This window comes from Ochotona curzoniae, unplaced genomic scaffold (genome assembly GCF_017591425.1).
Source record: "Ochotona curzoniae isolate NIBS_2020 unplaced genomic scaffold, NIBS_Ocur_1.0 scaffold_4506, whole genome shotgun sequence".
Taxonomy (NCBI): Eukaryota; Metazoa; Chordata; class Mammalia; order Lagomorpha; family Ochotonidae; genus Ochotona; species Ochotona curzoniae.
Genome location: NW_024467119.1, coordinates 70036156 through 70062879, shown reverse-complemented (window position 1 = coordinate 70062879; position 26724 = coordinate 70036156). Strand labels below are relative to the sequence as shown.

At 36.6% G+C, this 26724-nt stretch overlaps 1 protein-coding gene across 3 annotated transcripts in view; it reads left to right on the top strand.

Moving 5' to 3' along the window:
* Positions 1-26724, top strand: part of INPP4B (inositol polyphosphate-4-phosphatase type II B) — a 377559-nt gene that overhangs the window by 257034 nt on the left and 93801 nt on the right. For all 3 annotated transcript variants that reach the window (XM_040967293.1, XM_040967292.1, XM_040967290.1), the window contains 2 exons: positions 1950-2153; positions 17331-17490. In XM_040967293.1, the coding sequence (XP_040823227.1) occupies positions 1950-2153; positions 17331-17490 (364 nt within the window). The remainder of the gene's footprint in view (positions 1-1949; positions 2154-17330; positions 17491-26724) is intronic.

Genomic DNA, 26724 nt, shown 5'->3' with positions numbered 1-26724 from the left:
TCTTCCATTCTTGTATTAGCAATTCACTGGAAAAATTAAAGAAGAGTTTTTCCTTGGACACTTTCCACCATAAAGTTTAATTTTGTTTGTCTAATATATTCCAAAATATTTTATGCTCTTTTATTTTCATATTTTGTTTTCTGTATTTCTTGCTTCCTTACCTTCAAAATGGATTTTAAAAATTGAAGTGACATGATGGGACTAGTATGCTAACAGGATATTTGAATGTTCTAATAAGGCCTTATGGCAGAGGTAGTTACAGGGATAATTTTATCTACACTTATCAATGAGAACTGTTCATAGCAAGAAACCTTACACTTAGCAAGAAGGGGAAAAAGGACAGGGCCTTTCAGGTTGATGGTGGATATTATCAGTGGGGAAATATCTAATGATTTTGTTGGAAAATGGACCTATTCCATCTGTGCCTACAAAAAGGAACCCCCTGTAGCATCTCAGTACAATTTTTTTTGTTGTTGTTTTTTCTAATTTGGTTAGCAAAAGTTTAACTTGAAGGTGCTTCATAGCTATGGAATTTTCTAATATTTCAAATAGCAACTATGCAATTTTAGTAGAGATTTATTTTGCACAAGTTCTAACTGATTTTTTTATTATTATTGACAGTCACATGAAGATTTAAGGCATAATTTGTTAACCAGTGGTTAAATATGACACTGATAACAAGCACCTTGCGAGTACACCCAGTAGCAACTTCATTGTGTTACAGCAAGAGTAACATTAACCTTGCATTTGATTTTGGTATCAATTATTATTCAGAATAACACTGTCTTAAATGACCCATTCCTAGTGAATTATAACAAAATAAGTCTGTACTTGACCTGTTTCTCTACTTTGACTATGTTGTTTGGCCACACACATGTTAAATGTACTACAGTACAGAAAATAAATGACCATAGTCTCCAGTCTGGAACAGAGTGAAGCTATTAAGTATTTCATCAGGAAGTCACAAACCACAGCAGTAATGTCCTTTCTATTTGGGAATCCACCATTACTGCAGTCCTTACTAAGTATTTACCCCAAGCTTGTAATGTGCCATGTAAAGTTTCCCAAGAACCTTGCTATCACTGAACATGAATGAGGAGGAAACCACTTCAAGGGTGACAAGGAGTAGGAGCCAAGTGTTTTTCCGATGAGACTTCCTCTTTATACTATTGAGATCTGCCCATCATGCAAAAAGAGTTGTCCAGACTATTGTTTGAAATCTTTATTTTTCTGTAGCCTTCACCTTGTTTAAAATATAAAATGTACTTAGACTGATCAAATTTTCTTTTAAAGTGTGTTTGGATTTACTTAAAAGGTGAAGCAGCTAGGTATTGTTCACACGAACATACCAAGGGAAATTCATCTCCAAAGACAGGATTTGGAATGAAAAGAGAGAAGATTGAGAAAGCAGATGGTATTTATACTGCCTTTATTATTTTTTAAATTTTCCTTGCAAAGTAAGATATACAGACAGGAAGAGTTTCCGTCTGATCATTCACTCCCCAAGTGGCTGCAACTGCTGGAGTTGTGACCATCCAAAGCCAGGAACCAGGATCTTCTTTCCTGGTCTTCCACATTTTTGCAGGGTCTCAAGGCTTTGGGCCATCTTTGACTGCATTCCTAGGCCATAAGCAGGGAGCTGGATGGGAACCAGCGTCCAAATGGGATCCCACCCAGCACATGCGAAGCGAGGGCTTTAGCTTCTAGGCTGTTGTGCCATGCCCTTATACTGCATTTACATCCTCAGCATTAACGTTAAAACAGAAAATCTCAAGTCCGTGGCAGCAATCCAGAGCCAAACTATTGTCCATTGATTAGTATGAATCATTTTCTCTTTGGTGCCTGTACATTTTGTGCCTTATGTAGCAACAAATCTGCAGTCAATGTTTCGTTAGCGCTAGACTGAGGTCCCTACCACGATGTTTCTTATGTTGTTCATTTCTTTCTAGACAGAGCTTTTTGTACATGCCTTCAAGGATCAACTGGTCAGAAGCGCTCTTCTAGCACTTTACACTGCAAGACCAGGGGGAATTCTGAAGAAGACACCCTCTCCTAAGGGAAGTAAAGAGGAGAGCAGCCCCCGAGAGCAGCCCCCGCCAGTGAAAAGGCAGGACTCCATACCACATCATTCAGACTACGATGAAGAAGAGTGGGTAAGTCTGTTGTACATCTCTTGCCTCTCAATGGCTAGCCCTCTCAAGGAACAGTGAAAGGAAATGGGTACCTTTGTCAATCCCCGCACTCGCACCCATGCCTCCCCTCAAAAATCATGTTAGAAACCAATCGTAATGCAATGCATATGAGAGGAAAATAGTTCCCATTTTTCTTTAGACAAAATTTATGTTTGGAAGTTGTATAAATGATCTTCCTTATTAGATACTAAAATATAGTTGCTATCCAATAAATCATGTATAATCAAGACTGTATACTCAAAGCAAAGATGTTATAAAAATGAAATTCTATTTTCCCTTATTTAATTCCTTCTCTGTTTCCTGGTATATAAAATATTAACATTTTTTTCCTCTGGAAAAGCATCAAAATTCTCCATATGACCACAACTTGAATGCAGCTTGAATGAAGTATTTTTTTTTTATTGTTGTAATACAGCATATTAGCTCTGGCCATATTTTTCATGAAATATTCACTTTTAAATATCAGTTGGCATGGACATTTCTTAAATCACCCCAGGTCACAAATGAACAGAAAATGTTGCTCTAAGATCAGTAAAATTGACAAATCAATGTCTGCATTTAAACATCAGAAAAGAATAGCAAAGAAGGAAAAATCAACAAACAAAAGAAGCAAAAGTGGATGGAGGAATCCTTGCGGTGCAGAATAGAATAAAGGAACATACACTTGCAGCAGCCAGGGCAATGTCATGATGACATCAGCACGTTGTATGCAAGAGCCTTCAGGTGAGCTGCACCTGTGCCCATGCGTGTGCGCACACATATGCACACCCCCTTCCCTATCATCTGCTTAACCAAACAAAATCAAATGAAGCAAAGCAGATGTCACTTAGTAGTGCTAGATTAAAAGGTTTCAGTTAACAATTATCTTTCATGCTATCTTGGAATTTAAGAATGTTTGAGGAGTAAATATATTGAAGACCAGTGTGCTCCGGGATATTGCCATTTGAGACGCTGTAAGGCAATGCCTACTCTTTCTTTGGGTAAAATTTTCATTACAGAAAAGACAGAGCAGGGCTCCATGAGGTAAATGCTGAATAAGTGTTTGTTGTTGCTGATTAAGATTGAATTTTTCCCACTGAAGCATTTTCAAAAGAGCAAATCTAATATTTTTTCCTTTTTACCTCACCTTCTTCTTCAATTTATTCACAGCTCCAAGGCACTTGTACCTCTTAACCTCTCTGAACTTCATTTTTCCCAAATGTAAAATGAAAATAACAGCATCTTTTCAGCTTAACTCTTTGAGTGGCTAAAAGATATATGATTTAGCTATGTGAGGATACAATAAATGCACTCTGCTAGTGTTGTTATTTGTGTAGTTTTTCTTTTCCTCTAAGGAATGTAAATTATCTTTTTATTAAGAGAATCAGTACTACCTCTTGATATAAATGGAGAGAATTGATACAAAATGAAAACTGTGGATTTCAATAATTTGGATAGAAGCAGAAAAGTTAGGTTTCATTCATTAATTAGTACCTGCTTGTATTGTTGGAGAGTCTGTAAAATATGAACATATGGATATCCTACAGTGATAATTTTTGACAGATAATGGCCACGTTTATATTTAATCAAGTGGGAATTTTAGACTAGTCTTTGCTTTTTTCCCCATTTTTACTGTGTATTCAAAGATTTGTCCAACTATGACCTCTTCATTGTGTTCAAAATTTCTTCCCTCTTTGCCTTCTGCTTTGTTTTATTGACAAAAATTTTTGAGATGGTCGATCTAATAAGTGACCCAAATGAGATGGTGATTCATGACTTCTTAGAGCTCATAAAAATATGTAGATAAAAATATGTGAAAAAACAGTTGCAAAGATGAGAAATTGTAGTTGATGGAAGTTAACTTCTGCTTGTCTGATCATGACTTAAACATTGAAATGTCTTATAGCCAATGAAGCAGGAAGTGAGAAACATCATCAGCTGAGAAATTCTAAGGAAGACAATTCACTTCGATGGGTATTACTGTGTACCTGTTCTCCATGATTCACTCTCGCCAAGGGGCCTTCACAGCATGCTCAGGGCTATAGAAACACAGCTTTCATGCAAAATAAAAAATGTATAGGTAAAGAAATGTGTGCATATATTTTCATCAATGAACTGTGCAGTGGAGACTTGCATACTGAAAAGTAAAGATACATTGCAGGCTGCATCTCTATTCCTTGATAAAAGGAAGACTCTGAATGAATCACTTAAATATAACTTGACACTATTATGTTGAATATTTTACCTTTGCTGATGCCTACAATGTCATGATACACTTAAGTAGCAGAATGTTAAACTTGTAACTGCTTCTAAAGGACTATACTACTGTGATAATATGGTAGAAATGGAAGAAGCAGGGAATGGTGAGGGAGGAGGGGGGAGGCAGGAAGGAATCCTTATACCCACAAATTGGACCATAAAAAATAATAACAGTAAAACAAACAAACAAAAAAAAAAACAAAAACCCACATGGGGATTGCAGTGGAGGCTTGGAGGCAAGGTGAGATTTCCAGAAGTAATTTGTAAATAAGCGAAAGTTAGCCATTCATGAAAGAAGATGATGAGACCTTTTAGAAAAGATATGGAATCTGACATCCAGAAGAAGATAATTAGTGTGTGTTGAGATAATTTTTCATTACTTACTTATTTTGTTTTAAAATTGGTGAAATTTGAGGATATATCCCAAAGATCACTTCTGAGATATAAGTTATATCTGATAGAGCAAATTCCTTGTAGAAGAAGAAAGAACCTTGATTCTAGTGTGCAAGAGAAAGGATGAGTCTTAACAGCAATGCTGTCTTCTTCAGAAACTGCATGGACGTTGTGAAGTTGCTTTTTACGTTGGTGAGGTGTGTGGGCTGAATGGCTGCTTCTATTCCCCCCACTAAAGTAGCATCATCTTTGGAGAGAAGCGTGCACAGAAGATAGGTAGAGAATTGTGCTGGTTTCACACTGATGTCAAAACAGGAAGAATTAAGTTCCTTGGGAAGGGCCAGCAGAGGAAGTGTCAGTCAGCATCATGCCTTCTCAGTTTGGATGATTTCCTTGGAAATTCTGACACTAGTTGTGAAGGCGTGACTTCTCACATTGCTTTGGCTTCTTTCAATGGCAGGAAGAACAGGATAATAATGAAGGTCTACAGTTACTTTCATATCTATTCTTTTTTTATTTCTTTTTTTTAAGATTTATTTTTGTTGGAAAATCAGATATACAGAGAGAAGGAGAGACAAAGAGGAATATTTTTCCATCTGCTGATTCACTCCCCAAGTGGCTGCAATGGCCAGAAATGAACAAATCTGAAGCCAGGAGCTCCGTTCCAATCTCCTCCACAGGCACAGGGTCCCAAGGTTTGGGGCCATCCTCAACTGCTTTCCCAGGCCACAAGCAGGGAGCTGGATGGGAAGTGGGGCTGCTGGGACATGAACAAGCGCCCATATGGGATCTCAGGGAATTTAGCTACTAGGCTACAACACTGGGCCGCCATTCAGATCTTTTCATAAGATCATCAGAAACTCATTTTTCCCCCCCACAAAGTGTGTAAGTGCTTTGTCTAAATTTATCACAATTGCAAAGAAAATCCCACCCAACAAGGTCACTTCTCTACTCCCCTAAGTTCACTTTTTCTGAAAATAATAACCACTTGAATATTTTTACAGCATTTTGTTGATTTTCCTCTTTTCATTTCATTTTTAAACTTTGTGTTAGAGAACAGATTTCAAGTATTTCTTAGAAATGATACTAAGAAAGTAAATACATTTCACCCCTGCTCTTTTTCTCTCCCTCAGTATCTCTCCATTCAGTTATTTTTTCCCATTAACTTTTGCAAAATATAACTTTGATTCTCTCTATAACTCCAGGCATTATGCTCTTAGCAATGATATTTTGGAAAAATAATTCTTCAGCAAGATAAAGAAATCTCTTATGAAAGAGATGGAAAATAATTTTACCAGTCTCCTATTTAATGTTATTTTCAAAGCTTTACCCAGCTTTAGCAAATTGAGTAAATCTAAAGAAAATGTTGTTAATTGAAAATGCCTTTGGAAGCTGTGCTATTAAATGAATTGGAAACATATCTGTGTGCTCCTTTACTTAATTAGTTTTTAGAAAAATTTCAGTAGTCATCACAAATCTAGTCAACTTCTAGAAGTAATTCAATGCTTTAAATTAAAGTAATGGGTTTTCTGTGATACATGTTACTTAATTTGACTTAGATTTTCCTATAAGATTGCAGTGTCTCCATGTTAAAAAAATATTTGTGTTACTTCTGTTTGAGAGTGTAACAATTATCTAACTGCAACAATTGCTTTGAACTTCTTGTGATGAATATCAGCAAATGAATACATGTTGTTACATTATTCTTAAATCCTATGCTACTGAGATTTCTAACACTCTTTCTTCATTGTTCAGAAAAGAGAATTTCTCTGAAATCTAAGTCAGTTTGAGGCTGTTCTTTACCTTTTCAGACTATTTTGTTGACAAAAATGGGTGGTTTATAATTTCATAATAATTATACAGTCAATATGTTAGGAGTTGGAAGTGAAATGAGTGCTTTCAAAAAATGTTATTTGTTTGAATTTTACTTAAATGAACAAATGATTTAGAAGTTTGTTTTCCTAAAAAGTTAGGAAACAACTAAATCGCAAAGGAGTATTTGAGGTTTATGACAATCTGTGCCGTGAAATAGAAAACTATAGCTTTGTATTTCAGCTAGTAAAGATGGCATACTGCTTTTTTTCCCTCCTCACCCCTGAAGCAGATGTTTCCAGCAGCTGGGGTTCCAGGATTAGTTTGCCTAAGATACGAAAGCATGTCATCTAACCAAACTATTAAGTTGACCCAGTTTTGTGGCTTTCAGTAATTATACTATTTCTCTACAAAACTGGGATTTAATTTCAACATTATTACACTGATGGGTTCATGGCTAAATCTGTCTACCCTTATTCAAATAAATTGTTCAAAAGCAAATTTAGACTCCTTTATATTCTCATCCATTCCAACGAAGTATGGAATTAGAAAAACTATTCCTGTTATTTAGTCTTAGTGAAAATCCATTTGATTTCAGCTGTATTTCTGTTTTATTCAAACTGTATTTCTACATGCCATTATATATTTCTACATGCAAAATTTCATCATCCAAGTTAATTATCTTCTTAGAAGCAAATGTAAGTTTTTTTTGCATTTTTAAACTTTTATAAATTACAGTTCCATAGGCTCTGAATGAATACAGTTTTCATGTAGAGGAACTGCATAAGGAGACAGCATGCCAAGAAGTGAAGCTAACTTGCAGGATTCTTTTCTATTTCTGAGTAAAAGATAAATTCCCAGTGAAACTGTTAAATATATATTGACAATTGAAGTAAACAAACACTTTCAATTTAATCTCCTTTTTTAAGGTTAGAAGCTACCTGTAATTTCTTATCAGGGTCAATATTTTTACATCTCAGTAACATGATATATGGTATGCATTTTTTCCATTGTCTAAGCACTTATAAATAATGGTACTAGCCGTATTTATGTGTGATATCCTGTTTATGAAGTCATATAACCTAAAATTTTGGAGTTTTTAAAAATAACTCAATACTACCAAGGGTTGTCATTTGAAACACGATTTACATAAACCACTTTAATTAAGATGTTCCTTGCCAATTCTGTATAATCCAGTTTGTCCTGTGTTTTCCTTTTTTTATGCCCAGAGAAAACAGGAATACTTTGACGTAACAGGAGCATTGATAGGGCTTTTTGTATCATAGTCTTTCAAAGCAGTAAGCAGTACTCTAGCAAACCACTGCTAACTTTTGAGGACAAGGCACATTAGGCAGGCATATCTCCACAGCTATTTTGTTGTGATTCATGTTTTCAACTTATACTACAGGCTGTTATGTCCATCTCAGATATCACTTTTAAAGGGAAAAAAAAAAGGAAAAGAAAAAGAAAAAAAAACCTAGGTCATGCATACTGGAAAGGTACTTATGCAAACTGATATTCCAAACAGATTTTGTTCAGTTCTCTATCAGAACTCACTTATATGAAATATTGCCCTGATATTACTGAGAAGGAAGTAAAGCATTCTGTTTATTTAGATGTAATTCTTTCAGACTGATTTATTAAATGATTTCAAAGCAGTAACTTACTCAGTTATGTAATATATGTACTGAAGTATGGCCATTTATTTCCAAAATTTTTGATAACTGCAAAAGCAAAGTTATTGGAATGGGTAGGTTTTTTTCCATGAACTTATCAAAGAATTCACATGTCATACATTTGTATAGTTAAGCATTGTCCCTGCATTCCAGGAGCATAAAATCCGTTGAATGCTGAATTTTAATCAATTGTAAATGTCTATTTCTTCCATGTTTTTGTGAACTTTGTAAATCCCTTAAGGAAAAGTTAGTATCTTTCTTACTCATTGTTTCATCCATACACACAAAAGGTACGCAGTATACATTTTATAGAATAAATTAATGTATCTGAATTTGACTTCAAATAGCTAGTTTTGCAATGCAATTTTAAAATACATGATATTTGAATTTTATATATTTCTGTTTATAATACTTCTGTTAGTCTAGAATTCTCTTGTGGATTTTGTTTCTCCAAGTGAAAAGTACCCAGTTCAATCCCTTTCTCCTTAATTCTTTTTTCTCAGTGCCTTAATCAATTTTTAGATGACCATTCTATCCTTCTTCACAATATATCCCTGTTTCCTGGAGCCATCATCAGTTGTTCGGTGATTATACAATAATTTATCTTCAGAATATCTCCAAGCATAGAACCGATAATATTCTGGATGGATTCAGAATATCAGAGATGACCGCAGCTAAGCACATGATCAGTTAAGGCTTCCTGAAACCCGGTGGCGATTTTAACTTGATTATTTCTTTGCCAACTAAAATAGAACTAGTTATATGGAAATCATTTCTATAAATGTTTCCCAGCTAATATAAATTAGGATCAACTATTTTTCCCTACCCACATTTTTCTTTCTTTCATTCCTGAGACACACATGGTAAAGTGGTTTGGTATTGTTAATCTTACAATGAGGAAGGCACCTTCATAAGATTTCACTCTTCCCAGGATAGACAAAGATAGAATTATGCCAGTTGTTCCCAATGTGGCTGCTTAATGTGTGCTGTCATTTGTATTTTCAGTAGTTGGGAAACCTTGCTGAACTTCTCCAGCCATTTCACTCAACAGAAATGAGTTAATAGTGTAGTTCTAGACTTGATTTTTCTTTTTTTTTTTTCAAAGAATTATTTTTATTTTTATTTTTATTGGAAAGTCAGATATACAGAGAGGAGGAGAGGCAGAGAAGAAGATCTTCTGTCTGATGATTCACTCCCCAAGTGGCTGCAACGGCTGAAACTGTGCCAATCTGAAGCCAGGAGCCTGGAGCCTCTTCCTGTTCTCTGACACTGGTGCAGGGTCCCAAGTCTTTGGGCCATCCTCAACTGCTTTCCCAGGCTACAGGCAGGGAGCTGGATGGGAAATGGGGCTGCTTGGACATTAATTTGCACCCATATGGGACTCTGGCATGTGCAAGGCAGGGACTTTAGCCATTAGGCCACCACCCTGGGCCCCAGAACTGATCTTAACAAACGGAATGTGAGGCAGTCAGTACTAGAGAAACAGAGGCCAACTTCCTGAGTTCTTTTGTATGACAAGGGATTAAATTTCAGAATAATACAAGTAGAGCGTTTTGGGTGGAATGTGGTTGCTGGGAAGAGAAAATCAGGAGTTTTTATATAAGTAGTGAAGTAAAGTTAAATGAATTCATTGGAAGCTAGTGTTGTGTAATCTTATTTAATCCTGATGGATGTTACAAATCTGGATTTATTTAGTAGACATATGTTTGTATATTTAGATGTTTTCAAGTCTTAGATAGCTTGTGCACTACATGTGACAACTTGAACATCTTCAGTTCATTTTATCTAGCAGTCTGTGTAAAATGAGGATTTGAAAAGAAGTATTAGCAATTTCTTTAGGAACCAAGTTTGCAGTGTTATAGAACTTGGACAGGCTAGAGCAAAATGATGTGAGTAAACTCAAAAATGAACTGTAGTTTCCTAGCAAAAATAGATTTGGTTTGGCTCAATCACCAATGCTTTCTAATCCAGGTCTTCAGGAATTGATCACGACAAGTAGAGAATAATTTATGGCGCTGTTTGGATCTCCTTATCTGCTCTGCTGTGATGTTGACTTTCTTACTGTTCAAAAATTGGCCTTACAAAAATTGAATGCTAAGCATTACTGCACATTTTTTATTAGTTAGCTGCTGATTCAGAGCAGTCAGAATTTTTCATGATGAGACCAAGTGCATAAATGTACAGCATGCCGAGTAAGCATTTGTGCCCTCTAGCCTCATGGCTTTTCTGCCAGCTCCACTGTCTTCTTGGCTGCTCATTATTGTATCCATCACATTTTTGCAACTGTGACACAAAGCTTGACCTACATGTTATCCTAAGTCCCATCCAGAAATAAATAAAAACCGGTATCAGCATCTGGCTCAAAATGAAATATAATACTACTGCTAGTTCCCTATGGACTTTCTCCTCTAAGAAGTGGGGTTGTTACAAGGGCTTCCATAATATTAAGGACACCAGTTAGGCCTCATTCACCAAGGGTTAGGTTTTAACTCATCAATTTTATATCACATCATTTGTGTGGAGGATATCTTGTAAGATAACAGTTGCTAGGTCTGAAGATAAGGCTTTCTGTGTGCTTTTCTGATAGTTAGTAAATTGTTTTAACCCTCCGGTATGACAGGGACACTAATATGATCTGAAATGTAGTCTGAAGGAAGGGTGAGGAAGGGCTGGGATTTTGTGTGCTGCAGCCACAGCTTCATGCTTTAGTTGTCTTCTCATGAACTAGACTTCCAGTTTCCTTGAAGCAGCCTGAAGCCAATTATGTGATTTTTTTAAAAAGATTTATTTATTTTTATTGGAAAGACAATTTACAGAGAGAAGGAGTGACAGGAAGATCTTCCATCCATTTGATCACTCACCAAGAGGACACAATGCCCAGCGCTGAGTTAATTTGAAGCCAGGAGCACCTTGTGGGTCTCCCTTGCATGTGCAGGATCCCAACGCATTAGGCCATACTCTGCCGTTCTCCATGGCCACAGGCAGTGGAGCAGCTGGGATAAGAACTGGTACCCATGTGGGTTGCCAGCACTTCCAGGTAGAGGATTAGCCAGTTGCAACAATGTGCCAGCAGACCTCATCATGTGATTCCAGTAGAGAAGGTAGAGGAGTAGGTCTGACATATGAGCAATCTATGCAAAAAAGAATTTCCCCTATGACTGTCAGAGTTAGTAAAGATCATCAGAATGACAATTGCTGTTTTATGTGCACATTTTCTTTTGTTTTTAAAGATTTATTTTTATAATTATTGGAAAGGCGGATATACAGAGAAGAGAGACAGAGAGGAAGATCTTCCGTCCAATGATTCACTCCCCAAGTGAGCGCAATGGCCGATACTATGCCAATCCGAAGCCAGGAGCCTCTTCCGGGTCTCCCACGCAGGTGCAGGGTCCCAAAGCTTTGGGCCGTCCTCGACTGCTTTCCCGGGCCACAGGCAGGGAGCTGGAAGGGAAGCAGGGCTGCCGGGATAGAACTGGCGCCAAAATGGGATCCTGGGCGTGCAAGGCGAGGACCTTAACCACTGTGCCACTGTGCACTGGGCCCTATGTGCACATTTTCAAACATAATAATATGAAGTTTTTCAGTTAGGTGTGAACTCCAATATTGAGCTTTCCTCCTCAAAATCTGGACTACTTACTCTTAAAATCTTAGTTGCAAAATAATTTAGTAATTTGTAACAGTCCCTTAGTAGTTGAATTATCTATCATCTTTTGTGGAAGTCCACATTTTGCCTTATATTCTAGTTATATGGATGGATCCTTAATCCTGTCTGTACTAAAGTAGGTCTCTTACGCCTTCTAACCCATCCTGTTTGACAGTTAACCAAGTGACTGCTCCTTCCTCAAATGTAACATTCCCGATCACAGAAGTCTCTAGTAGGATGCTTGGTCTTTATGTAGAGTCATCTGGTTGATCATGATTTTCCATAGAATTCATTTTTAAATAACTGAAATTCAACCGTACTTCGGTGAGATGGGGAACATGTCTACCTTACCCATCCTGTCTTCATATTCCTGACTAGAGTTTGGTATTGTCTATTACATTTCTATGCACAATTATAGTTCAAGAACCAAGTTTTTCAAGTCATACATAGAAAGGAGTTTCCTGTGTTTGCCGTTTCAATAATCAATACTGCTTTCTGTCTTGCCAGAATTCTCCTTATCTCTAAATTTGAATAAAAAATATTAATAATATTTTAAGGTAAAGGTGATGATGAATATATGAATGTAATTGCCAGCTCTAGTTTCTCTTTGGATGGGAATCATTCCACTTTCTATTACTTCCATGTTTTCTTCTCTCTTTCACTTATTTTTCTTCCTTTATTTCAACAAAATTGAAGACCAGACGCTATGCTCAATGTTGAAGACATGGCTCCCACAACTTGCAATGGACTAATAGTGATAAGGGTACAAATCAATAATTTAATCTACTCTGAAGAAGCAGTAAAAGGGTTTAAGTTCTCTAACCCCTGACCCTCCTAAACCTTCTTAAAAACACAATAGGGCCTAATGTGATTACTTACTTGGCCAATCTTGTCCTTGCAAATGTCAGGATCCCATATGTGTACCAGTTTACATCCCGGTCCTTTTACTTCCTGTGTGGCCTGAGAAAGCAATAGAGGATGGCCCAAATCCCTGGGACCCTGCACCCTCGTGGGAAATCAGACAAAGCTCTTGGCTTCTAGTTTTGGATCAGCTCAGCTCTGGTTTGCAGTCATTTGGGGAATGAAACAATGCATGGAAGATCTTTCTCTCTGTTTCTCCTTCTCTCTATATATCTATGTTTCCAATAAAAATAAAATAAACATTTTTAAAATCTAAAAAAAATCACTGATTTTCATCACAGTCTGCTGTTAAATTTGCCTTCAAGAAAATGATTATGTGCAAAGTGACTATTGGCATTGATTAAGAGACTGTTTAGTTTAGTCTTTTTTTTTTTTTGTAATAAGCATTCTTCCACAGTTTGAATACTATGGACATTAATCATTAAATTTTTTTCTATTATGTATCACAGAACACTTTAAAGTTATTGTTCTTGGTGAACAATCATGATTAAAGATGCTCTAAGGCCAAAAGACACCTCCCCATTGCCCACAAAAACTTTTCTACATAACTAATAAGGAATTAATATCCAGAATCTGTAAAGTGTTCAAGACACTCAACAATGTAAAAAAAAAATCTAGTTTAAAAATGGGAAAAGTAAAAGAACAGGAATTTTTCAAAAGGTGAAATTCAGATGGCCAGAAGGCATATGGAAAAAAAAATGCTCAGTTGACTAGCAATTTGTGAAATCCAAATAAAAACCATGAGGAGGCTTTAACCATGCTCCAGTTAGAATGACTATCATACAGAATTCAGAAAAAAAAAATAGAAAACAATAAACACTGCAAAGGATGTGGGAAAAAAAGATCCTTACCACACTTTGGGTGGGACTGTAAGCTAGTAAGATTGTGATAGAGGACAGTATGACGATTCCTCAGAAATCCAAAAATAGATCTTCTGTGTGACCCAGGCATCTCACTCCCTGGAACTTATTACAATGAAATAAAACCAGCATATGAGATAGCTCTCTGTACTCCCATATGTATAGCACCTCAGTTCATAATTGCTAAGATATGATATTAGCACTATGTCCATCAAATAATGACTGAATAAAGAAAATGTCATGTGGTATGGATTGCTACTCAGCCATAAAACAAATGAAGTCAGGACATTTAGAACAAAATGGATTCAGGTAGAAATCATTATACTTAGTGAAAAAAGCCAGTGTGAAAAAGACAAATATCATGTTTCTCCTGATCTTTGGTGACTAGTACAAGGAATATAAAAAAAATTATGATTTGTATGAGCAAAATTGTCTTTTTGAGGTTTGCAGCCTTTCTTCAATACTGTTGAGGAACAGTGATTTTTATTTATCTATCTTTTTAGAAATTTATTTATTTTGTGATATAATTCTGTAGGCTCGCAGATTTCCCCTTCTACCTCCCCAATTTTCCTACCTCCACTGATTTCCCCTTGTTTATTACAATGAAATAGTCCTTCAACAACTGTGAGAAGTCCAATTCTGTTCTATAAGTAAATCCTGAAATTGTAGGTGTAGACAATGGCAGAAAGTCCAGCATGCTAATATCGAGATATATTTAATAGTTTCATTGGAACTGTGATTTTTTTAGATGCTCTTATTTAATTCCTTACCCAAGAACATGTTAAGGCTGTGATTGTGAAATGACCTGATTGTATGGTTTGTGGAGAACAATGGCAGGAGAGTGGGTGGTGGGAAATATGTTTATGCTCCTAAATCTGTATTGTGAAATGCATGAAATTTGTTCACCCCATAGAAATACAATAATTCCTAAAAATATGTTTCCATCAGCAGAATCCAATAACAATAGGTATCCACAAAGGAAGAGCAACATATTTATGTGAATATGAGATTGTCTCTTAAATAGCTTCTTATTCAGGTTTTTCAGAACTGGTTCTGTGAAGAATTGAGCTTTTCCTTTACTATTTTCTTTAAGAAAGGCAACCCTGATACCACTAGATCTGTCATATGATTGTTAAGTTCCTTTCCACTTGAGCAAAAGGAAGAGTTGAAAGCTTATTTCTAAGCAAAGGCCATCTGGGAAATTCAGAGGATTCTGCACACACTTTTATCCTCAATGCCAAAATATGTTCTGAATATTAGCTAGATGGTTGCCTCCTGCTTCAATTTAGTTACCTAACGAAGCAATTCGTAGTCGTGGATAAATATGTTCAGAACCAAGGACCAATTTTTGTGTTGTTGTGGTTGGAAATGCAAACTTCTCACCACCACATCCCAATATTAGTGATGTGAAGACCTCCAGGTTATCTTTTCTTTGCTCTGGAATAGGTGATCCTCGTTAGAACTCATGGCTTCATGGTTCATGGCTTCAATCTGTCTCTACTTCAGCCCCCGCCCCAAAATAGCAGGAACAGGATAATCTATAGATGTGACTCATGTCTTATCTAGTAAAGGCAAGTGCTCCCAGTTCTTTAGGGAAAAAATTACTATCAGCAGGATAAAGATTGTTGTGATTATTTGTGATTAATAGTATCGTTCACACACACAATTATGGGGGAAGGGAAAACGAGCTTGATTCATTCGTGTAGCCAGTACGAATTGGATATGATTTTGCCGGATATTCTAATTTCCCCAAGTGCTTTCATGGAAAGCAGAATATTTGGCTCCCACGGCAGTGTGTGATGGGTAGATAAGGCAAGAATTTTCATCAAAAATGGTAGATGACAGTGTGGTGTTCCCCAAGCATGAGGTGATTCTTCACAGAGTTTCATAGATAACATTGCTTAAGTGCCTTGCAAATGACCTTTTCTGACTTTGAATGGGGTCTGGAAAACCTTGTTACACTCTCTACTAAACTATGTATGTCCATGGTCCAAACATTTATTTTCTATGGTTATATTACTCAACTAACAGTCTTTTAAAACTATCACAAAATAATTTAAACTGTTGTTTCATCTCTATAGATTTATTCTTTGCTAAACTCGTCTATATATGTATAAAGAAACAGAATCAATTTAGGCAGTTTTTTTAAATGTGTGGAAAATATGCCCACCAGCATGGAAGTAATTTAGTTGAACGTTATGTTTGCACTAAATGCTACGCCAGTTACCTGAAATAGCTCCATTGCTGGATAAATAACTACTGAATGATAGCTTTATGGTGCTGCACAGGGAAAGCACCTGAATCTATTTATTCCTTGCGCTCACACAGAATGGGATTGGAGGGGGATCCTTGTCTTGATGTAGTTGATGTGGGAAGCAGAGCATGAAGGCTTCCAAGGATGGCAGGCTTCTGTATTAAAACTGTTACATTTATACCCAAAATATTAATGGAATGAATCAAAGAATTTGGTTTTATATAATGTCTTAAACAATAATTGGCCCTGATCAGACTGAGAATGTTAATGACAATGAAGCACCATAGTGGTATGTTCTTCCTCCTAGGACGTGAATCATTCAAAGTGATTTATCATGTAACAGTACCATGTCATTCTAAATACAGGTTTGAAGACTTACTGTGTTCAGAGGTTCCAGAGTAATTTATCAAGGTTTCAACTTGATTCCCTCCTCTGTGGTGTTTCTGATTACATTAGTGGAATTCAGCAATCTGCATTTTGATTCTCTAGGCTATTCTGTTGCAGGTGGTCTAAGTTTCAGCACTTCAGTATTTCTGGAAAGTATGGCAATCGAATATAGTTTGGAAAAGAGAATTATGATTTCTAGGAACTGGGAATAGAACCTAGATATAATAGGTGTGGAGTTTTATCTGGGCAGAACTAAAGGTCCTGAGGTTATGTGTTAGCAGTACCTGAATGGACTTAAGCTAATGTGCTATAAACATTAAAAAATGCTATGCTAGGGCCCAGTGCAGTAGCCTAGTGCCTAAAGTCCTCGCCTTGCATGTGCCAGGATCCCATATAGGTGCCAGTTTTAATCCCGGCAGCACTGCTTCCCATCTAGTTCCCCGCTTATGGCCTGGGAAAGCAGTGGAGGATGGCCCTAGGCTTGGGACCCTAAACCTGCATGGGAGAACTGGAAGAGGCTTCTGGCTAGTGGCTTCAGATCAATGCAGCTTTGGCCATTGAGGCCACTTGGAGAGTGAATCATCAGACAGATGATCTTCCTCTCTGTCTCCCTTCCTAAAAGCTTGGTTCGATATCCCATTCTTACTAAATGCTATTAAAGAAACAAGATCTCCAATTTCAAAGCATCATAATTGTGGGCTGTAATAATACTTCATGATTTATGTGTAATAGAACTAAAACATTAGACTAAGTTTAAAAATCTCTAAAATTTTGAATTTGCTTTGCTAAGGAGAAAGCAGGTATCTTGTATCTGCGAGTTGATGAAATTCATGCTAGTGATCTAATCACTTAATTTTCATTCTGATGGTTGTTCCTCCAGAACAGATTTGTGTGATTTTGTCTTGCTTACTTTTGCAGTGGAAAACTGTGTAGTGATACTCATGCTCTTTTCAGGATAGGGTGTGGGCCAGTGTGGGGAAGAGCCTGAACTGCGTAATAGCGATGGTGGATAAATTGATCGAAAGAGACGATGGTGGTGAAGGCAGTGCTGACAGCAACAAAGATGGAGAGAAGGATCCTTCACTAGTGGATTCCATCATGCCTCATCCAAGGGGTAAGAAATCATTTTTCCCAACCACTGACTGAGTAAATAAAATGAGAAAGCCATGATAAAATGAGATAGAAGAAGAGAGTCAATAGTGCCTTTGATGGGAGTGCTGATAGCATGCTTTCCCACTGCCCTGGCGTAGATGATGGAAGGCTGTTTATCAAATTGCAGCTCAGTTGTGTTTCAGAGCCACTTGTAAGGCTCATCATTTTATTTTTTTTTTCTTACCTAAAAATCTTAGGGTAAAAAACATTATATTCTTCTAAAGGCTGTGACATGGCTTAATCTACTTTCACACATTCTTCCAAAATTTTATTAGGAAGACAAAGAAACATCTGATCTGTTAATTCTGAGAAACTTAGATATCAGAACACAGTCTTACATAACTACTAAATGGAATGCAATATGGTAGAATGTTTTCTGCCTGATTCCGGAAAATATTTTTTGAATTATTCCAAAAGCATTTAAGCATCTTGAATTCTGAGGAGTATGTTTTCCGAAAATATAGATAAGGTATTTTGCGGAATAAGGTACAGAAAGTTATACATGTGTGTGTCTATAGATAAACACTGATAAATAAAAGAGGTGATTTTAATGCTTCTTGGAAAACATGATGCCATTTTTAACTATAGTTATTTATATGAATTTGATTGTTGATCCCCTGTATAGGCACATTTTAGTGGATTATGTTGAGACAACATAAAAACAACCATCTACATTTCTTCATAATTGCAGAAACTTAAGACTTGCCTAGACCTCTTTTTCTTTGCTAAGAATTTAAACATGTTCAGAAAGAATAAAAGGTATTTCAGTATATTCTTTTTCCGAAGTATGTATTTTTATGAAATTGATTTAATGTTTTCCAATTTGCCTGATTTTTCATCACTCGTAATTACATCAGTTTAATCATGTAAAATATCAGTCTTTCTTCTCTTGATTTTTAGTAGAGTCCTTTAGAAGTCATATTTGTGAAATATGACGTTAAACGTTTTTCTTAATAGACAATCTCTCTTCCATTGTGCATTCACATAGGATAAAAGTTCAGATATATTTTTATGGTAACAGGTGGATCTATGAAGCTTTTCTTTCTGGTAATATTACTTATATTCGATAATTATGGTATAGGTCCATATATCTATGTATATCAAAAGGAAAGCCTGTCATAGTTATGTTATGAAGAAATAACATGCTTCATTTGTCCTTTATTGAGAATTTATTGACATCAGCTGTGAGGCAGATATTAATCTGTAGATTATCTATCGAAGGATCTGGACATATTATTTGGATTATGGATACTCAATTTTTGCTACATTTTTAAAATTAAAACACATGTTTATTTTGGTGGCAAAAGTTGAAATGTATTCATAGTCAAATCTCAGTATTGACAATGTTATGCTCTCAAAATTGAATTCCAAAATTGAATTACATATTTTTTTTAAATCAAGGGAGTTCTGAGTCAGAATATTGTCTTTCTCCAACTTTAAAATCATTTATGAGGTTGCACTAAATCCCTTAAGTAAATAAAATTTTATTCATACCCATGGTATAACCTAAAGAGCAAATCTTTTGGGATTCAAATATTCCTTCTTACCATTCTAACTCAGGAAATGTAATATTAAAAGTGGGTCATTATCATTACATATTCTTTTTATATGAAATTTATTTATTATTTCTGATACAGTTCCATAGGCTCTGAGATTTCCCTTAATTTCTCTTACACCCTTACAATAGTATAGTCCTTCATAATCAGTCATAGGTTCATCATTCAGCTATTTTAGAGTATCCTTGTAGGTAGGGAAAACGACAGAGTATAGCATCTTAGTGTCAGGATGTATTTAATAGTTTCATTGAGAATCCATCTTTGATTTGGAAGTAAAGATGCCTGCTGCATTGCATCTTCACATCTGGTTGTGCTAGTTTCTATTACACAGTTGCTATTCATCCCCTTAAATGAAAATCCAGAAAACAAAGTAAAAAACAGAAGGAAAAAGAGAAAATTAATAAGACATAAAGTTAAGTAGCATGCTTCTGAATGATCAATGTGTCACCGAAGAAATAAAAATGAAAATCAAAAAACATCTTGGCTGCTGTGTGACCTATACGTCAGTGAGGAAATTAATAAGATAAAAAATGTTTTGAATGAATTAAAATAAAACAAAATGATTGTATATTCTAATGTACACTGGGTTGAAAGAAGGTATTCTTATTTGAAATATGAACCTGAAATTAAAGCATGTCTTTTTTATGTCAAGATCTTGGGAATTTTTTTTCTGTGAAAAAAATGTGCAACAATATACATAGGATTTTGAAATGTCTGGTTAAAAGTATACTTTTTCAAAAAGTATGTGAACATTTATGGAAAGCTCTTAAACATGAAATTCAGGAGAAATATTAGCAACCAGAGAACACATATGTCACCTGGCTACATCCTGTGTGGATATGGCAATAGAACTTGGACTTTTCATTTCTCAGGCTGGAGATAGCTGTGGATGAAATTCATGGCCCTGGAAGTCAGAAGTTCATTTTATCCATGACTTGCTGGCTGAAGGACTACAGCTCATTGCTTAGCATTCCTTGACCTCAGCTTCTTACTTGTAAAATGTAAATAATAAAAAACTCTGTCTCATGAGGCAGTAGTGAAAGTTTAATATAAGGTCTGCCAGCTCTGCTCAGACCAGGGATGGTCTCTCAATGAAACTGTTGAATTTATCTGGACAATAAGATGCTCGACTCTCTGCATGGTCCATGCCCGCAATGAAGGAATCATGACTGGATATGAACTATACCACTATAACATTATGATGGAATTCAGTATGGGAGGAGGGCTTTTTGGAAGGGTTAGGGGAATCCCAGAGCCTATGAAACTGTGTCATAAAACAAAATATATATATAATTAAATATATATACATATATAGTATATATGTGTGTGTATATATGTATATGTATGTACTATATATATGTAATACACACACACACACATATACAGTACAGGTTCTCAGGCTTGGTCACATATTTGAATCACTTCGGAATCTGCCATAAAGTGGCCCCAATAAAGTGGTAGCATAATATTTGCTCTTCAGTAAGAGTATGATTCATGTTGGCAGTTATTTTTGTTGTATGTGAGGTATTACGCAGCAAAGGTGTTTCCATTTGACTGCATTTTAAATTCCATGGGTAACATTGATCCACCAAGCCCTATTTGAGGCACCATAAAGTGTTTGATATGCCCTAGGAAACTTAGATTTTTTTTGCATCCTTAGATGACTGTGATGTGAAGCCAAGGTAAAGAATGGAATTGCTGTGCTACTTGCTGAATAAGAAATAGAATACATGTCTTTTCCTTAATGTACACAGAATCAAACAAAACATACCTGCAGATGGTCCGCAGACTGTAACTTAAATGGTTAGCCATGTACAGGGTCAGTGTTTCTCATGTTATGAATGCAGATCACATCTCTTAATAGCACCACATGATTACCATTGAAACAAATAGAACAGTCAATATCATCACTGCATTCTTTTGTTTGTTTCTCTGTTTCTTTTGTTTGCTTGAAACCTACCAGTGTCCATTATACTGTTTTTATATTAGATAATACATATTTTTTAATCAAAGCAGTTGCACTCTGCTCTGGAACAATAGGACTTAATTCTTCTTTAATGTTTTGGCCCTGTTTCCTCATCATCTCTATCCCTCCTTAACCCTGGTAACCACCATTTTAAGTTCAGATCTACTATCTAAATATGAGGGATAATGTATGATATTTATGTTTCTGTGTCTGACTAATGTCAGTTAACAGAGCAAACCCAGTCCTATCCACTTGGTTGTAAATGTCAAGATTTCATTTTGTGTTATGAATAAGACTCCATTGTACATAGTATAAAATATTTTCCTTAACCATATATCCAGCATCAACGTGTATTGGCTGTTATGAATAATGCTGCAATGAACGCAGAAGGGTGGATAGCCATACTATTTTCCATAATGATTGTCCTAATTAGCATCCCCACCAACATGCCAGAAGGTTTCTTTGCCTTTGCATTTTTATCAGCAATGTTATTTTGTCTTCTGGTGATGGCCATTCTAAGTGAAGTGTGACTATACTTCATGGTGGCTTTAATCTGCACTCACTGATGACTAGTGGTGCTGAATGCTTATTCATATATTTGTTGATTTTTTTATGTTTATTATTTGCTGTTTGTTCAGCTCCTCTGCTCATTTCCTAAATGGATGTTTTTGTTATTTTTTTGTTGAGTTTTCTAGATTCCTGATATATTCTGCACATTAATCATGTGCCTGAAGATTCATTTACATATGTTTTCAGCACTTATTTTAGTCCTCTTAATTTTGTCTGATATTATCGTATTTGTCTTGTTTTGATTTTCTTGCCTCTGCTTTTCATATATTAAAAACAAAGCCAATCTATAGCATTGTATTGGTGTGCTTACCTTTAAAGTGTTTTAAGTTCTTTCACAGTTTTATCTGTTTCATTTAGGTCTTTGATCCATTATGAGTGATTATTTGTGTGAGGTGAGAGGTAGGAGTTAAAGTTTAAATCTACATATTTGTATGCATTTGAGAAAACTACCTGTTTTCCAGTGTGTATTTTTAGTGCTTGTTGAATTTGAACTGCCTGTGGGTTCATGAAGTAATTCCAGCTTCTGTATTCTGTTCCGTTGTTCTGTATGTCTGTTTTTATGCAGCACTATGAGATTTTCATTACAGTAGCTTTGCAGCATATCTTGATATCAGACATTGTTGATCCTTAGTTTTGTGTTTTTGTTTAGGGTCTTTTGACTGTTTGGTATTTGTCTGCATGTGTATGTGCTTCCATATAAATTCTAGGATTGTTTTATAGAATTCTATGAAGAGTGTTATTGATATTTTGGAGGGGGTATTGCACTGAATCTGTAGATTTCTTTGATATTTTATATATCAATTTTCCAAATATATGAACATGGACACCTTCAATTATTTTAGCTTTTTTTCTTTTATTTGCTAAGTGTTTTTGCAATTATCCTTGCTGAAATCTTTCACATATTTGGGTAAATTGAATTCAATTTATTTGATTAACTTTCATAGCTATTGTGGTTGAAATTGCTTTTATAAATTTTTATCTCAGGAAAGCTCATTATTGGTTTCTATAAAGGATGTTTATTTGTGTGCATTTTGCATTTTGAAAATTTATTGAAATTATCAGTTATATTCTTCCAGTGGATTGTTCAGGTTTCTCTGTATATAGAAATATGTTATCTATCAACATATAATTTGACTTCCTTTGTTCCAACTTGTATATCTTTAATCCTGTCACCTAATTGTGCTAGCTAAAACTTTTAGTGCTATCTCAAATAAGAATGAGAATGTTCATTCATATGCCTTACCTGAGGAGAAATAGATGGAATTTCTTCATACATTATGATGTTGCTCAAGTTTTTGTCAAATATAACCTTTATTATGTGAAAGTATGTTCCTTTATAAATGTAATGTTTCCAAGACTTTATTTTGAAAGGAGGATCAATTTTGTCCAGGACTTTCTCTGGCATTTTTATGCAGAAAATTACCAATTGACCTGTCATATGAGCCCCAGGCCATATGACAATCTAAAGTGTGTTTGCAAGTCAAACATAAAACATTATAAATAAGTCATACCACATATATGTTTGTCTTTTTATTGTAAAATGTTTTAAATATTACATAAGCATGTAAGAATTTCAGTGAGAAAACATAGATTACACAATTTTAGCATGTTACCATATTCATTCACATATAATTACTACACAAATTTTGTTTGTTTAAAAGCAAAGGTAGATATAATAATATAGCATAATTTCAAATTCATGATAAAGACCCTAAAATTAGAAAAATATATTATTAAATAAAGGATATAATTCAGGGGAACTTTTTAAAAAATATCAATCAAATAATATTTTACTCATACATTTTTTACTAGATGCATAGATAGACTTCCACATAAGGACAGATGGGGAAAATATATGGTATTTGGCCTTCTGTGCCTGACTTATTTAATGTTTTCAATTTCCATTCATTTTGTTGCAAGTGTCAGGATTCCTTTCTTTTTTATGACTGGACAATATCTTATCAGATATATGTACCACATTTGCATTATGATGGGTATCTAGGTTTAATTCAGAATTTTACTATGTGTATACAGCTGAATAAACATAAGAGTGCATGCATCTCTCATGTGCTGTCTTTATTTTTTTAACCTTTGAACATGTTTTCGGAAGTGGGATATCTGAGTCCTTTTGTGGACCTTCTCTTATTTTTCTTTTCATTGTATTCAGAAGACCAAAGACATAAACAGAGGCAGATAAAGATGTTCTATTCATTGATTCACTCCTGCAACAGTAAACAAGGAAGCAGGCCAAAAGTAGAAGCCAGGAACTCAGTCCAAGCCTTCCATGTGGCAGACAGGGTCCCAAGCGCTTGAGTTATCTTTTGATGCCTCCCAGGATACATGTTAGCAAGATTTGGATTCGAAGCAGAGAAAGTAAAACTTGAATCTGGCACTGTAGTGCTCAAATGAACATAAGACTACAACAAAAGTCCACTGCTGCTTTTATTGTATGGGGACTCTCCATACTCTTTTTATAATGGCCACACTGATTTTGCTCTATTTTATTATAAGTGTAATATTCATGGGGCCCGGTGCGGTGGTGCAGTGGTTAAGGTCCTCGCCTTGCACACCCGGGGTCCCATATGGGTGCCGGTTCTATCCCGGCAGCCCTGCTTCCCTTCCAGCTCCCTGCCTGTGGCCTGGGAAAGCAGTCAGGGATGGCCCAAAGGTTTGGGACCCTGCACCTGCGTGGGAGACCCGGAAGAGGCTCCTGGCTTCGGATTGGCATAGCATCGGCCCGTTGCGCTCACTTGGGGAGTGAATCATCGGACGGAAGATCTTCCTCTCTGTCTCTCCTCTCTGTATATCCGCCTTTCCAATATTCAAAGAACTGCAGCACTTGGGGTAGTGGTTAAGATGCCACTTTAGATGCCCACATCCTATATCATAGTTCCTAGGTTCAAGTCCTGGATCAAGCTGCCCAACAATGGAAACATGTGGAGTAACCATGTGTATAATTAGTCCCTTAATTCACCGTCTCTTTATTTTATTCTCTCTCCCTCTCTGCCTCTCCAGTAAGTTTGTGCATTTTGATGAGATAATACTAGTATATGGGCAGATGAAGGATAGCACATATAAATTACTTTATCTCTGTGTTAACATAGATCCTGGCATTTAAGGGTATTTAGTATTTGTTAAAATCTAATTGAAAGTGTGTTTATCTGTGCTGTTTTCTTCTTAAAATACTCATGAGGTAATGGATGAAGAACATAGTTGAACAGACTGTGTACTTTAATTTCTGGTTCAGTGTCAAAGCATGGAAACTGCCCCCAAACTCTTAACCTACCTTCATGATCTCCAGGAGAAAAGTGTCTGCAATCTAACTCTGCGAAAAAAAAAAAATACTTTTTTTTTTTGCCATTACCCTTTTAACAAGATGACAATATGTTAAAATTTATCAGATATGCATTTGTGGTACTTGCAATAACCTCATGAAAATTAACCCTATAAACATAATGTCTGAAAGACTTATTGGGCAGTCATATGTGAAAACTAAGAATTTGTTATTTTTTGCTTGAATTGTTATTTTTATTTCTCAAAAACACAGAAATATTCACACCCATAAAGAGAAACTGTGGTGCATGGCAGAAAAGGGAAGTGATAGTTCCCATTGGGGGAACTGTGGGACAGATGGTTATCCAGATAAAACCCTGAGAAATCCAACATTTATGATATGTTTGATTATTTGCCTGCTTACTCAATATTTGCAAATTAAATTTATTTATGTTTTTGTAATTAATTTATTGCTAATCTTTACATAGTTGATTAGGACACAAGGGGTCAAGGGCTATGGGAAAATGGGTAAGACCATGTACATTGGATATGCTCTCCACTGCTCCATCTGAGCCTCTGCGGAGGCCCAACTCTGACACATGTGCTCCAAGGTCAGGCCGTGGAACCTGCAGTTATCTTCATGGGGTTCTGAGATCGGCAGCTCAGTTGGAGCATCCCCAAAGAAACTTTGTCTGAGGTGATCCCAGAACTGAATGTTGGATGTGCATCCTAATGCAGAGTCCGACACAGTCTGTCGCCCCAGTCAGCTTGTTGCATAGTGGTTGCAATTGCTGGGTCAGTTCTGTTTCCAGCCCCGTCTTTCACACAAACCAATGGGTGTTGCAGTCCAACCTGATTCTGCTCAGCACATACTCGACCCTCACACAAACCAGTGGGAGCTGCAGCCTGGTCAGAGCAACCTGCAATAACCTCCACCATGCCCCGTGCCCTCGCCCTCATTCCCATGCTTGCCAGCATATATGGCAGACTGGTCCAGTCTGTCCCACATACCATTCAGCTCTCATATAAGTCAATGGACATTGAAGCCTAGTTCAATCCAACCAGCCCCACTATCCAGCCCACACACACACTGGCGGGTGCCTTTCTGTCCAGCCACCCTACCTCAGTTCTCATTTTCATGCTCTCCAATGGGAGTGATAACGCAAGAGGGGTTGCCCACTATTTCCTTCTGGGCCACTTCCACTCCTGGAACATGCACTCTCCAGGTGGTTATGCAGTTTTACCTGACAGAATTAGTCCCCAGGGCCAGCATCTGCCAGCTGGTGCTGTAGCAAAACCCAAGCAGCCCTCACACACTCTGATTTATGCCTGCAGAAGTAGGAACAGTCAGCCCAGTCTGGCTTTTTCCTGATCTAGCTCACATGAAGCCCACAGGTGTTGTAGCCCTGCCTGGTCTAGTCTGCTCCCATACTAACTCATGCTATCTAGTGGGAGTGGCTGTCCAGCAGGGGAGCCCTCCACATTCCCCCTATGGGCTTTGCCTACTGCCTCCATGGTTCCTACGTCTGCTGGTTGGGTGCTATGGCCCAGTCTGGCATGGCATGGCTTGCCTTGGTATTTGCCAGTGGGTACTGTAACCTGGCCTGGCCCGTCCCACCCCCAGTTTCAGCTGACACTGCTGAGGGTTACAGCCTAGCCCAGCCTAGCAGGCACCCAATTCCATCTGTAATGCATACTGATATGTGTTGGGACCAAACCTGGCTAGACCCATGCTCTGCTCTGGTACTCAAATTTGCCAGTGGGTGAAGTGAACTTCCTGGTCTGGCCCCTGACAGATGTATACTGGTGGGTACCTTTCCCTGACATGGTC